Source organism: Sorex fumeus, unplaced genomic scaffold (assembly GCF_029834395.1).
Source record: "Sorex fumeus unplaced genomic scaffold, SorFum_2.1 ptg000007l, whole genome shotgun sequence".
Classification (NCBI taxonomy): domain Eukaryota; kingdom Metazoa; phylum Chordata; class Mammalia; order Eulipotyphla; family Soricidae; genus Sorex; species Sorex fumeus.
In genome coordinates, this window is record NW_026606064.1 from 41,039,775 (window position 1) to 41,052,649 (window position 12,875).

The window sequence follows — 12,875 nt, forward strand, 5'->3', positions numbered from 1 at the left end:
GTCTTTCTTCAGATTGACTCACCTGTGGAGAACAGCTGTGAGCATGGCCTTGGTTAGGTTCTGGAGGTTTTCGACTGCTGGGGCTCTGTTGGGATGGGGAGGGAAACTCAATCTGACCCCTCCAAGTTGCCCTAGTCTCTAGAGTTTTTCTTGAGTTACCTACTGTGTATGTGATATGTTGTCTCTTTTAAGTGAGATTTTGTTCCTGTCTTATAACTGTAAAGAGTCTGTCTCTGTCTTTGATTCTTGCCATTTTGATTACAAAATATCATGGTGTGGTTTTGTTCTGAGTTACTCTGGTTGGCACTCCTTGAATACCAGTTTATTTCCATTTTGTGTTTTTGACAGTTTTGTTGGACTTCAACCCATTTTGCCCAAACAATCTCTAAGTATTTTAATGTCAAACAAGTAATTTGTTAAGGGATGAGTATTGTAAAAAAACTAAACAAGCTGAAGGATGTTTGTTCACGGGCTCTCTGGATGGCTGTCTCACCGCCCACGTTCAGTGCTCTTGAGCTACTGTGTGTGGCCTGGATTGGGATGGCTGTTAGCCAAGGGCAGATGAAGGAAGAAGCAAGAGCCAGGCTGGTTGGTCTTAGTTGCAGTTTATTCCAATCCTCTCTTCATTCACTCATGTCTCCCCCAGGCTTCTCTCTCCCACTCCCTTATCTCTCCAGCCTGACATTGCCCCTGTCAGGTAGCCAAATCAACATAAGAAAGCCCTTCCTGAGGGCCCACCAAGTTCAAAGAGAACACCACCTAAAAGACATTCCAAAGCCCTTCCTGACTGCCCAAGGGCAAAATACCTCCTAAGGTGTTTTTCTCTTTTCTTCAGTCCAATAACTATGGACACAGTAAGAGATAACATTGAGGCTTGTAGGGCAGCTCTCCTGGAAACATCTTGCCACAGACTCAGACTACAGTGCTCAGGTCAGATTAATCATTCCTAACCCTAGCAGGGTCCAAATCTACTTATTACTTTTTGGATCTTGACAGCATTTGTCCGTGACCAAGCTCTTAACTTTTAGTTAAGCATTACGGCACTTTGGCCAGGCCCATCTTGATGTCAGGGTAGCACATAGCTTACCGCTTGCCCTGGTTCCATCCAGTCTCTTGTCAGGATCCTGCTTTTGGGGGCGCTAGGAAGTAAAGGCAGCTGAGTTTTAGGTGAGAGAACAGATGCCCAGGAGGGAAATCTCACTGAGAGTTACATTACAAAAGCATATCTTCTTGTGTTCATACAAAAAGGACCTTGCTCTGAATAAACTATGCAAAGGACTTAGAGAGAAAAGAAAAACAATATTTGCAAGTCAACAGAGCACAAAGAAAGAAGTTACAAGTAAACACAGAGGAAGGGGAACACTGTGATGAGAGCAGCCCAATAAACCTAAACTACCTGAGGCTAAGCAAGAAGGACAGATCAGTGTTATCCTACAAGTATAATAAAAGGGGAGTAAACACTTGTTATCCATGCTGTATGTTCTAAGGATAATGAAGATTCCTTAGGACATTTTGATCAGACATCAAGTGTTTATATTTATGGTTTTTTACTCTAATTGTAGCATGTAAAATGGTTTGGAGAGGAGAAAGAATTAATTGAATGAGACATTTGAAGGTGATTATATTATTCTAGTTAAAGGAATGTATTGCCCTGCAAGAAAATCTGCCATTGTTGATTTCCATAAATTTCTCTTTTACATATTTCCTCATAATCACCAAGCACTAAATATTTCTTTTTTTCTAATATTTTCATTAAAATCGTGCATCATTATATTTCTGTTAACCTAACTAAAATTTCATGTTTTTCTTTTCTAATTTATTGTAATTACTTCTCATCTGATTTGTCTTTTGCTTATCTCTTTCATTCTAGTAGCACACAAGAACGCTGTCAGAGTTGACACCTAAAATATATATGGTTATTCCCAAATACATCAAAATTACGTTTTTACTTCTCTTCCTTGTTCACAGTGAAAAAATATTAGAAACTGCCATAATTCAGATACCTTATAGATCTTGTGACTCACTAATTCACAAATACGTGGTTTCTTACAAGCATCTCCCTCTACGTAAAATATTTTTCTCTTTTAAATACCCATAAAATTCTGTATTTGATGATTCACTCAGATCCTGTTTCTTCTAATTCCAGTTTCCCTCAAGTATATTTATCTTTCTTCATAATTTATGCTATAATAGTACTTAGATGATGCATTGTCTAATTAATCTTCTTATACGTGTTTTGTCATTTCCTTGAATTTACTTCCTTCGAAATAATTTAGGTGTGAAACAAGCTCTCTAATTATAAATTCCACAAGACTCTCTGTGCTAGACATCCATTGGTGCAACTTGTAGATTGGGGTCCTGCAGTTCCAGCCATTTGCCCCACCCCCTGCTCCCCTCCCCCCCCACACACACACCCTAAACTTCTCCTTCCTCCATAAAACAAAGCAAGCTGGTGTTATCAGGAAGGTGCTTCTGGTCCCTTGAGTGCTAGGCAATTGTCTGGTGCAATACCCAGTTTGTGGCCAAATCTTTGGGTGTAGATACATTGTATTGTTCAGTTCTATTTGTAAGTAAACTGTGAAAACTGTTAAAAACAATACATACATACATACATACATACATGAAGAAATTCCACAGGACTAGGAACAATTATCATGGTCACTTCTGTGCAGTACATAATTTTTTGCGTGACATGGCTCATAGAGTTCAACCAATGTTAAAAACTTTCGTAGATAAAGAAAGTAGTGGTAATGTGATTGGCTCACCAAAAATATCTCTGAGACATATATCCTAGACTCATACTGACTAATTTTCTAGATTCATCAAGTGAACCTTATAGTATTTAAGTAGTGATATTCTATTTATAATGCTGCCTAAATAAAATCTCATCTACATTGCATTAAAATATTTGGATTATGTATTAGAAACCAAAAATTTATGTAGTTAAAAAGAATTTTACATAATTCTTAAGTCATGATTATATACCTAGAACTCGAGTACATGGCAAAAAATATCTCTGTTCTAGAAATACTTCAAGATATCTTCAAAAGAGTTTGAAGTGAGTAACACTCTGGTAGAAAATGTTATTTAGAATATTTTGTGTATGGGAACTTGTCATTAAGTATTGTAAATCATGGTGTCTAAACTTAAAAATATTTTTAAATGATCAGAAAAGAGAAAAAAGGATTTTGTGTTTTCCTTTAAGAGTTGCAAAAGTATTTAAATTTCCTAAACTGAAAAATAATGTTTATCCATTTATCAAAATTTTTAAAATATTTGTTTAGTGGGGTCTAAAGTGATAGCACAGTGGGTAGGGTATTTGCTTGCATGCAACTGACCGAGGTTCAATTCCCAGCAACCCATATAAATTCCACAAGACTCTCTGAGCACCACTAGGAGTAATTCCTGAGTGCAAAGCCCGGAGTAACCCCTGTGCATAGCTGGGTATGACCCAAAAAGCAATATATATATATATATATATATATATATATATATATATATGTTTAGTTTGTTTTAGGATCATACTCTGCAGTACATAGGTACTCAAGGGCAACTTCTGTCTCACTTCTTAAGGGATCATGTGGTGCTAGTAAACAAAGCTGGGGCTACAGCATATTAACCATGTGCTCCAATATTTTTAGCTCTCTCCCAAACTTGTTCATACCTTTATTAAAAAGTTATGTTTCCTCCTCTTCTTTATCTCTACTATCCTTGAGTATTAGTTTCCCATCATGTTACTCTAGATTCCACAAATGATGCTTGGAGGGTTTGCTCCAGATAGGAGATGTGTGATGAAAGTAGACTATGGACCAAACATGATGGCCACTTAGTATCTGTATTGCAAACCATAACACTCCAAAGAAGAGAGCGGGTAAAAGGGAATGTGCCTGCCACAGAGGCAAGCGGTGTGGTGGGAGGCAGATAGGATGGGGATGGCATGAGGGATCCTAGGAACATTGTTGGTGGAGAATTGGCACTGTTGGAGGGATAGGTATTCAATCATTATATGACTGAAACATAATCATGAAAGTTTGTAAATCTATAACTGTATCTCATGGTGATTCATTAAAAATGGTTATGTGTCACCAGAATATTCAGAAATCAAACAGAGCAACCTCAATTACAACACCAAGGAAAATCAAGCAAACACATCACATGTGTTATATGTGAATCATAGAAAAAGCATACACATTTATTAAGATATAACTTTTAGTCTACTGAGACTCTGTTATCACTATTATTTTCTTGATTTCTTACTTTTGACTCATAAAGTCCTGCAGTAAGAAGGTTTCTTTCCCCTTAATACTACTTTATGTCTAGACTAGGGATAATATTAAACAATAATAATGCCATTTATGAAGTTTTAATATTATATCCAACAGTGTACTGGATTCTGAAAGTATGCAAAAATTATAGTCTCACCAGTTCACAGAGATATGGAGTGGAGGACAGAGATTGGATGTTATTCAGTACTGGAGTACATACCTTGCTGGTGTGAGGCCCTGAATTTGAGCCCTGCACTCAAAAACAATAAATTAACAATAAAATAATTACACTGTTCCCAAGTGGATGCTAGAGAAATATATTACTAAAAGAAACTATTTGTGAAGAAAGTTTAAATTTTTTTCCCAGTACTAGTTTGAAACTGTGTGAGGGACACATTTTCTGAACTATAAGGCTAATTGTGGGGGGGGGGGAAAAAAAGAACAGGGCATGAATTCTTAGAAGACGTTAAATTAAGAAAATGTAAGAGACTGTTGGAGAAATAACATATGAGAAATATATAGATTCAGAAATAATTTAGAATATTTTTCATATGTCTGTGTGCATGTATCTGTGGCTTCAAATTTGACTAGATTTTGGTTCTGTTTTTTTTTCAAAATTTTTTCTAAGAGTTGCCCTGGTTGAAAATATTCCTGAAGGCCTTAACTATTCAGAAAATGCACCATTTCACTTACCACTTTTCCAAGGCTGGATGAATTTACTCAGCATGGCCAAAAAGTCTGTTGACATAGTGTCTTCCCATTGGGATCTCAACCACAGTCATCCATCAGCATGTCAGGTAAGCTGCATCCTCTCTTTGTGATGATTTTACTTATGTGCATTTTATATTGCTTAATATTCTTGTCCTCACTTTACAAGCTGAAGCGCATTTTTCAGGCTACCTTCACCCATAGTATATGCACATCATTATGTGTATGTGCCTTTGTTAATTACATCATTTAATTCACTCCAACTAGAATAACCAGCTTTCAAGTGCACAATCATGATTAATTTTTGGGTGCAAGAGACTGCATGCAGCTTTGCTATATAGGACAACTTCAAAGGGTAACATTCACACTGTGGTCTCTGTTTGATGGAACACAAAGAATTTTGCTTTGCACAACCTGCATATTTATAGTTATAATTCCATATTTGTTTATAGAGGTATTCATTTGGCTAACTAGTAGCATAATTTGCCTCTAAGAGAGACAGCCAACCAACTTATTTTTAATAGTGAAGTTAATCTTCAAAGTACATTGCATATTACTGTTATAACTAATATTTGGTTTTGGTGTCACACCCAGCAGTGTTCAGGGCTTACTCATGGCTCTGTGCTCCAAGGGTCATTCCTAGGCAGTGCTTGGGGGACATATGTGATCAGGGATAGAATTAGGGTATTTACTCTCTGACCACATAAAGTTGTATATTCTTAACTGTCATATTTGAGTTAATGGGGAAAGAATGTTCTAATTACAATCTAACACCTAGAAAATTGACTAAATGGTTCAAATGGTTTCTGAATGAAATGTCCTGTAGGTAAGAAAAGCATTCCAATTTTTTCTGTTATATTTTTTCCCCTTATATTGATGAGAACATTGATACTGTAGAATGAGCTATCCAGGCTATTGAAGATCACTGACACATAAATTCTCTGTATGGGTTAAGAAAAATTAATTTTGTCTTTTCAACAGAACATGTTGACATTACGCCTATAATCATTGCCACATTAGTGCTTTAAAACTATTACTAAATATAGATTTCAAGTCAAAGGAGATCAGAAAATAGATGAAGACAAACCCCAGTGATAACAAAACCAATGTAAATACATTTTTAACACAGAAACAAGGGTCTTTATAGCAGCATTATTAGGAATACTAAAACATGTTTATTATGACTGCCTAGCAATAGTAAGGAAATTTGTAGATAATGATACATTCATGAATTTATATTACAAAGTTTATATATCCAAAAATTTTAGGCTTGGATTATGTAATACCAGAAAGTACAAATAAAGAAAACTATTTCTGCTAATTTGGACGTATGTTAGAGATACTGACCATATTGTAAATTATAAATTGTTAGAGATACTGAACACATTTTAAATTATGTTCTTCATCTTTCTGCCTCTACTGTGTCAACAAGGTGTTGTAGATATTTGTTGTTACATATATTATACTAAAACTTAGTGGCTTAAAAATAATAATTATTTATTTATGCACTATCCTGGTTAGAGTTTGACAGAAAGAACACAACTCTAATCAACACTATGTTTGCCGAGGTGACTTACCTGAGACAGACTCTCCTCTCACATCTAACCTCATGTTAACCTTAAGCGACTTTACTGCACTGCTTTGTCTTATTAAGTGAAGCAGTTCAAATTGTTTCCATGGTGGTTTTACCTTAAAGGAACAAAAGCAGAAACTATGAGGCTTCCTAAGACATTGAGCTCTGGAATTCCAGAAAGTTGCTGTTAACCTATTAGCCAAAAGCAAGTCACAGTCTAAAATGGGAGCAGTAGTATCCATATGGAAATGAAAATTGTTAGCCTTGGAAATGGTATACCATAGTTATCTTTGGTGCTGCTGTCTACGTCTCTTCTCCATACAAAATCTGAAGGCTCTAAGTCCAGAATTGCTGTTTTGCATAGGTCTGGGTCCAGGTGAGTCTATTCATGTCTACTTTAGGTGACTTAAACACAGTCCCAAAATAAAATGATGAGTCAGGGATAATATCACTATAATAGATATTCCTATTATATTTATTACATCTTAGAGGAGGAAAATGAAAAACACATATGAGTTGTGAGACCATAACAATGCTTAAGTCCAGTCAAGCACATGTCACTAGCTTTCCAACTTACAGGGAGGAAAAAGGAACATTTCTACACTAGGATCAAGTTCAGCTCTTATGTAACACTTTCCTAGTCCTAATAAATTCTTTATTTTTCATCCACTGTGTCCTCTCTGTTTTTATAAGATTTTCCATAAGTCCTTAATTTTTTTAAACTGTCTTTCTTTTTCTTTCAGTTAGGTAATATTAATCACTGTCACTGTCCTCCCGTTGTTCATCGATTTGCTCGAGCAGGCCCAGTAACATTGTGAGACTTGTTACTGTGTTTGGCATATCAAATACATCACAGGTAACTTGCCAGGCTTTGCCCTGCGGGCGAGATACTCTCAGTAGCTTGCCGGGCTCTCCAAGAGGGGTGGAGGAATTGAACTCGGGTCGGCCATGTTGGCTGTGTGCAAGGCAAACGCCCTACCACGGTGCTATCAGCGATAGCACCGCGGTAGGGCGTTTGCCTTGCGTGCAGCCAGCGTGGCCAAGCCAGGTTTGATTTCTCCGCCCCTCTCAGAGAGCCCAGCAAACTACCTAGAGTATCTTGCCCGCATGGCAAAGCCTGGCAAGCTACCCGTGACGTATTCGATATGCCAAACACAGTAACAACAAGTCTCACAATGGAGATGTTACTGGGCCTGCTCGAGCAAATGGATGAACGATGGGAGGACAATTCAGTTTAGGACAGTTCAGGTAATATTGGTCTAAAACACTTTGATTTTCAGCAACTGTATCATACCACACTAAAGAAGATAACATGCATTTTCTTAGCTTCCTGCCAGTAGAATTTTGAAGCTCCAGACCTCTACTATTTAAAATTACTTATGTTCTTTTAAGGCCTAAAATGATACAATCAAAAGCATAACCAAGCTTCCTGAGTATCTAATTGTAAGCCACTATATTAGAAAAATGTCATAGCTACAGATAGCTAATTTGCACATGGGTCTTTCTCTCCTTTGAAATGTGACTTGAGTTGCTCTGGGACTTCATTCTATACATGTTTAGAGCCTTTGTATCTAGGTGTGTGGAAACATGAGGCCCACATCAACCTTGGTATTTCAGAAATTCAAACAAGGAACTCACAGCCACACTTTTGATTTCATCTTTACACCCAAGTCATTTCTTGAGAACTATTTATTGCCAGGATCTGTAAAACAAACAAAAACTCCCATACCTAACAATGAGTAGATGACTGAATAAGGAAATTGCCCTCAGAGCCATAAAAATAGTGCAGTGGACAGGGAACATGGCTGATCTGTTCTTGGTCCCTGGTGCCTTCAAGCACTACCAGAAGTGATCCCTAAGCTCAGTGCCAGAAGTAAGCCCTCAATATTGCAAGGTGTAGTCACAAGGCCCCTAAAGAAAAGATATTGTGGTTCACATACATCATGGAATATTACTTAGACATAAGAAAAATAGTAAAATCTTTTATATTGCTTTTGTCACATAGAAAGAGATAGTAATGTGTTGAAGCAAAATAAGTCAGAAAAAGAAAAGCAAATAGCACATGGTCATAGATCGGATAGAAACAAAGCTAAGGTATAGAATCAAAGCTTCCCCAGGAGTCCAGTGGAAATCTACTTTATTTAAGCAAACAAATAGAAAACACCCACCACCATCCCAGTTTCACTCAATGCTACACACTCCTACACAAACCCACAAACATCCTGGCCAATGAAACATAGACTTTGTATATTAGAGCTGATGTAGGGAATAAGATGGGAACTAGTGACAGTGGTGGACGGATATTAGCCCTTTGGCTGTGAGTGCCATGGAGTAACATTGTACACTTGAAGCACATATATTAACATGTTGTAATCTATATTCCCACAATAATGATAATAAAAATATTTTTCCAAATTGACTCTTGTTTTCTTTACATTTTTGATAAATTCTGCGTGAAAAAAAACAGTTCTCTCTTTAATTCATCTCTTTGTCAAATGTAATTGTATATTATAATGAATGTAATGTAATGTATGTATGTAATGAATGTATATGTAGTGAATGAATGTATATTTTAATGAATGTAATGTCATTGTCACTGTCACTGTCCTCCCGTTGCTCATGGATTTGTTTGAGCGGGCACCAGTAATGTCTCCATTGTGAGACTTGTTACTGTTTTTGGCATATTGGATACACTATGGGGAGCATGCCAGGCTCTACAGTGCGGGCGGGATGCTCTCGGTAGCTTGCCAGGCTCTTCGAGAGGGATGGAGGAATCAAACCCAGTTGGCCACATGCAAGGCAAAACGCCCTACCTGCTGTGCTATCCCTCCAGCATGTAATGTAATGAATGCTATTATATATGTGACTAAACTTAATAATCCTCTTGAGTCATCTCACAAGAAACTCATAAATCTAATAGTCATATTTTCTATCTTCCACTTTACAGCAGCTATTAGGGTTGTCAGACATTACATATTTACTTACTCAAGGTTTCAAAAGCATATTTTTAATGTTGTTCCAACCTTGAGTAACAGTAGGATATTCCAGCCTCCACAACCACCCAGTCTCAAAGGTAATGGTACCTTCTTTAAGTCTTTGCTACAGAGTTTTCTATTTCAGTTATTAATGGTGGTATAGCAAAAGGTTCCCAGAAAATGGAGTTTTTCACTTTCTAGAAATGACATAATTATTATTGAATTAACATGGCAAACTTTTAGACAGAAACCCCAGATTGAACTATCTTTCTTATTACTTTCTCATCATTATATGTTGGGAGTGTGTTGGAGGTTGGTTTCCAGTGTACTTAGCTTGCCCAAGAGAACTCACTGCTGCCTCCCATTCTCTCCAAAACAGCAGGTTTCTTTTCACTTTAAAACCAACTGACTCAGGATGGAGCTATAGTACAGTGGATAGTGTGTAAACTCACACAAGAGGGGGCACGGCACCCACACGGCGGCGGCTCTATCTCTCCCGCCACCCGCGTTCGGTAGTCTCACTCTTCTACCACCCTGGAGAGGTCGATGGCGATGGTCAGGCAGAGGAAGGAACGAGGGCCAGGCTGGTAGGTATTAGTCGTAGTTTATTCTGATTCTCTCCTCATCTGTCTCTCTATCTCTGCCCCCATGCTACTTCATTCTCCTTCTCCATCCCCCTTCGTCCTCCTCTTCTTTCTCATCCTCTCTGAACTCTCTTCTTCCTTCTGCCCCCTGTCCCACTCCTACAGTACAGTTAAATCCTCTCTCCATGAGGAATTGGGGAAACAATTACACATAGGTGTGGTCACAATCAATAGGGGTAGAAATCAATAGGGGTAGAAATCTTAGCCTCAGGGAAGACCGCTCCTAGGACAGATCCTTCCTCAGCAGGAGGACCCACCCTAGAGCAGAATCCCATGGGCGTGCCTCTCCTCTCCTTGTCCGACAAGCATACAAGAATATAATATAAATCATTTTGTATGGATACAGTAAGAAATATCTTAAACTTATAGAATTGCTCTCCTAGGGCCATCTCGATCTCAGACTACGGTGCTCAGGCCAGATAGTCTTTCCCACCCCTAGCAGGATCCTAGTCTTGTCGTTACCTTGGATCATGACAGCATTTGTCCATGATCAAACTCTTAACTTATAATTAAGAATCGTGGCACTTTGGCCTGGCCCATTTCACTGCCAGGGTAGCTCACTGCTTGCCCTGGGTCCATTCAGTCCCTCGTCGGGACCCTGCTTTGGGGGTGTCAGGAACTAAGGGCAACTGAGGCTTAAGTCGAGAAAGCAGATGCCCATGAGTGAATAATATTCAAGGCCAATCAAATCCTAAATTACAAAGCGTAATGTTAACGGTCTTCCTGTATCTATACAAAAAGGATATTACTTTAAGGTAAACTATTCATAAGGCATAAGGAGAGGAGAAAGGCAATATTTCACTCATATATATAAAATCATAGATTTCTTGGAAACTGATCTTACAAATTAACAAAGTCTGATTAAGGGGAAAGCTGATTAACTGGGTGGGAAGGAGAGCATAGGGAAGACTGTTTACATGTTTACATGTAAACACAATGGAAGTGGAAGTGCTTCAGGAGCACTGTGATGGGTGTAACCAGATTGATGGGTGTAACCAGATAAACCTAAGCTTCTTGTGGAAGGACAAAGCAATGTTACCCAACAGATAGAGTGTTTGCCTTGCACATAGCCGACCTGAGTTTGGTCCCTGGTATCCCATATGGTCCCCTGAGCACTGCTAGAAGTGATTCCTAAGTGTAAAGTCAGGAGTAACCCTTGAACATTGCTGGGTGTCAACCCTAAAGCCTAAAAAATCAGACCAACTGACTCCCTGTATTGAGCCTAATTTCATTTTGTCTCTTTTGCAAGGCAAGAGCTAATTTGCAGGTATGAAAGAGACATACCTACTCGAAACTAAATAAGTTTCCAGCAAGCTGCAAAATTCACCTCGCATTTCTATAATTTAAGTGGGGATTAATGAAAACTACTGAGGAAAATTCTGCTATAAGGACTTGTGATTGACAAAGACTTACCTAATTCATTGAGCAAAATTCTTAATTTACCAAAGCACTGTAGCACTATAGCACTGTCCTCCCGTTCTTCATCGATTTGCTCGAGCAGGCCCAGTAACGTCTCCATTGTGAGACTTGTTACTGTGATTGGCATATCGAATATATCACGAGTAGCTTCCTAGGCTTTGCCATGCAGGCGAGATATTCTTGGTAGCTTGCTGGGCTCTCAGAAAGGGGTAGAGGAATCAAACCCTGGTTGGCCTCGTGCAAGGCAAATGCCCTAGCTGCTGTGCTATCTCTCCAGCTGGCAAAAAATGAACTATGTTGAAACCTAAGGTGCTCAGATGCTACCATTTTAAGGTCAAGACTAGTTTTGAGGCAAGGAGCTAGTATTTTCCTTACATGACATGAGGATAGGCTGCCTTAAGTGACGCACTTCTTCATTCCTGATACTAAATGGTTAATCATATGCTCTTGAGTTTTCCTGCCTCCTCTGTTTTGATAATCCTATTTCTTTTGCTTCTTGCAAAAAGATCTGACTGCAAAATGGTCTGGTAATACAAACTGTCATTCATTGGCCATCTTTCCCTGTGCTCTAGTTTATACTCAAGCCACTTGGTGTACAGAGGTCAACAAGATGCTCCTTATCTAAACTACCTAGTTGGAAGCTTCTCCTATGCCTTAATAAGCAACCAAATGGAGAATCTTTGGGTATGGATGTATTTCCTAAGTGCCAGCAATTGCTGTTTTGCAGCTTTTCTTTGGCTTCTCACCAGCCTTTTACCCCCTTTTTCTTTCTCTTTCTACCTTACCTCAGGGCTGTCTCATTAGCATTTCAATTGACCTTGGTCTCCAGCTGATTCTCTAGTTAGACCGAGACTGGGTAGGGAAAGGATTTCTGCCTGGGACTAGAATTACAGGCAGCCCACTCCAGCTCTGTGATTTAGAGGGCTTTAAAAGTAAAATGATGCCCAATAGGAGGACCTATGGGGTGCTCATACTCACATATTCACACAGAGATTACCACATAGCAGGCACAAAAACCGACTTTACAGAGAGAATCACAATCATTCAGACCGGCCCACCCCACACTCACACTCTGGCACCTTTTACCTGAATTACCTGAACCAGAAGGATCCTTTGTCAGTAGCCCAAATGGCATCCAAAACTCATGGCCTCCAAAACTCACGGCCTCAGGCCGGAGTGACTTCTGACATCGGGGACATCTCCCACGACTTCCATAATTACCTAATTTATTGGGTAAAATCCCAGATTTAGCACAAGAAACCAAATAAATGAATGAAATGCAGATATAGAT

At 38.7% G+C, this 12,875-nt stretch overlaps 1 protein-coding gene across 1 annotated transcript in view; it reads left to right on the forward strand.

Moving 5' to 3' along the window:
* PLD5 (phospholipase D family member 5) overlaps positions 1-12,875 on the forward strand; it is a 493,931-nt gene that overhangs the window by 274,080 nt on the left and 206,976 nt on the right. The window contains exon 3 of the mRNA XM_056136541.1: positions 4,894-5,062. Coding sequence (XP_055992516.1) covers positions 4,894-5,062 — 169 coding nt within the window. The remainder of the gene's footprint in view (positions 1-4,893; positions 5,063-12,875) is intronic.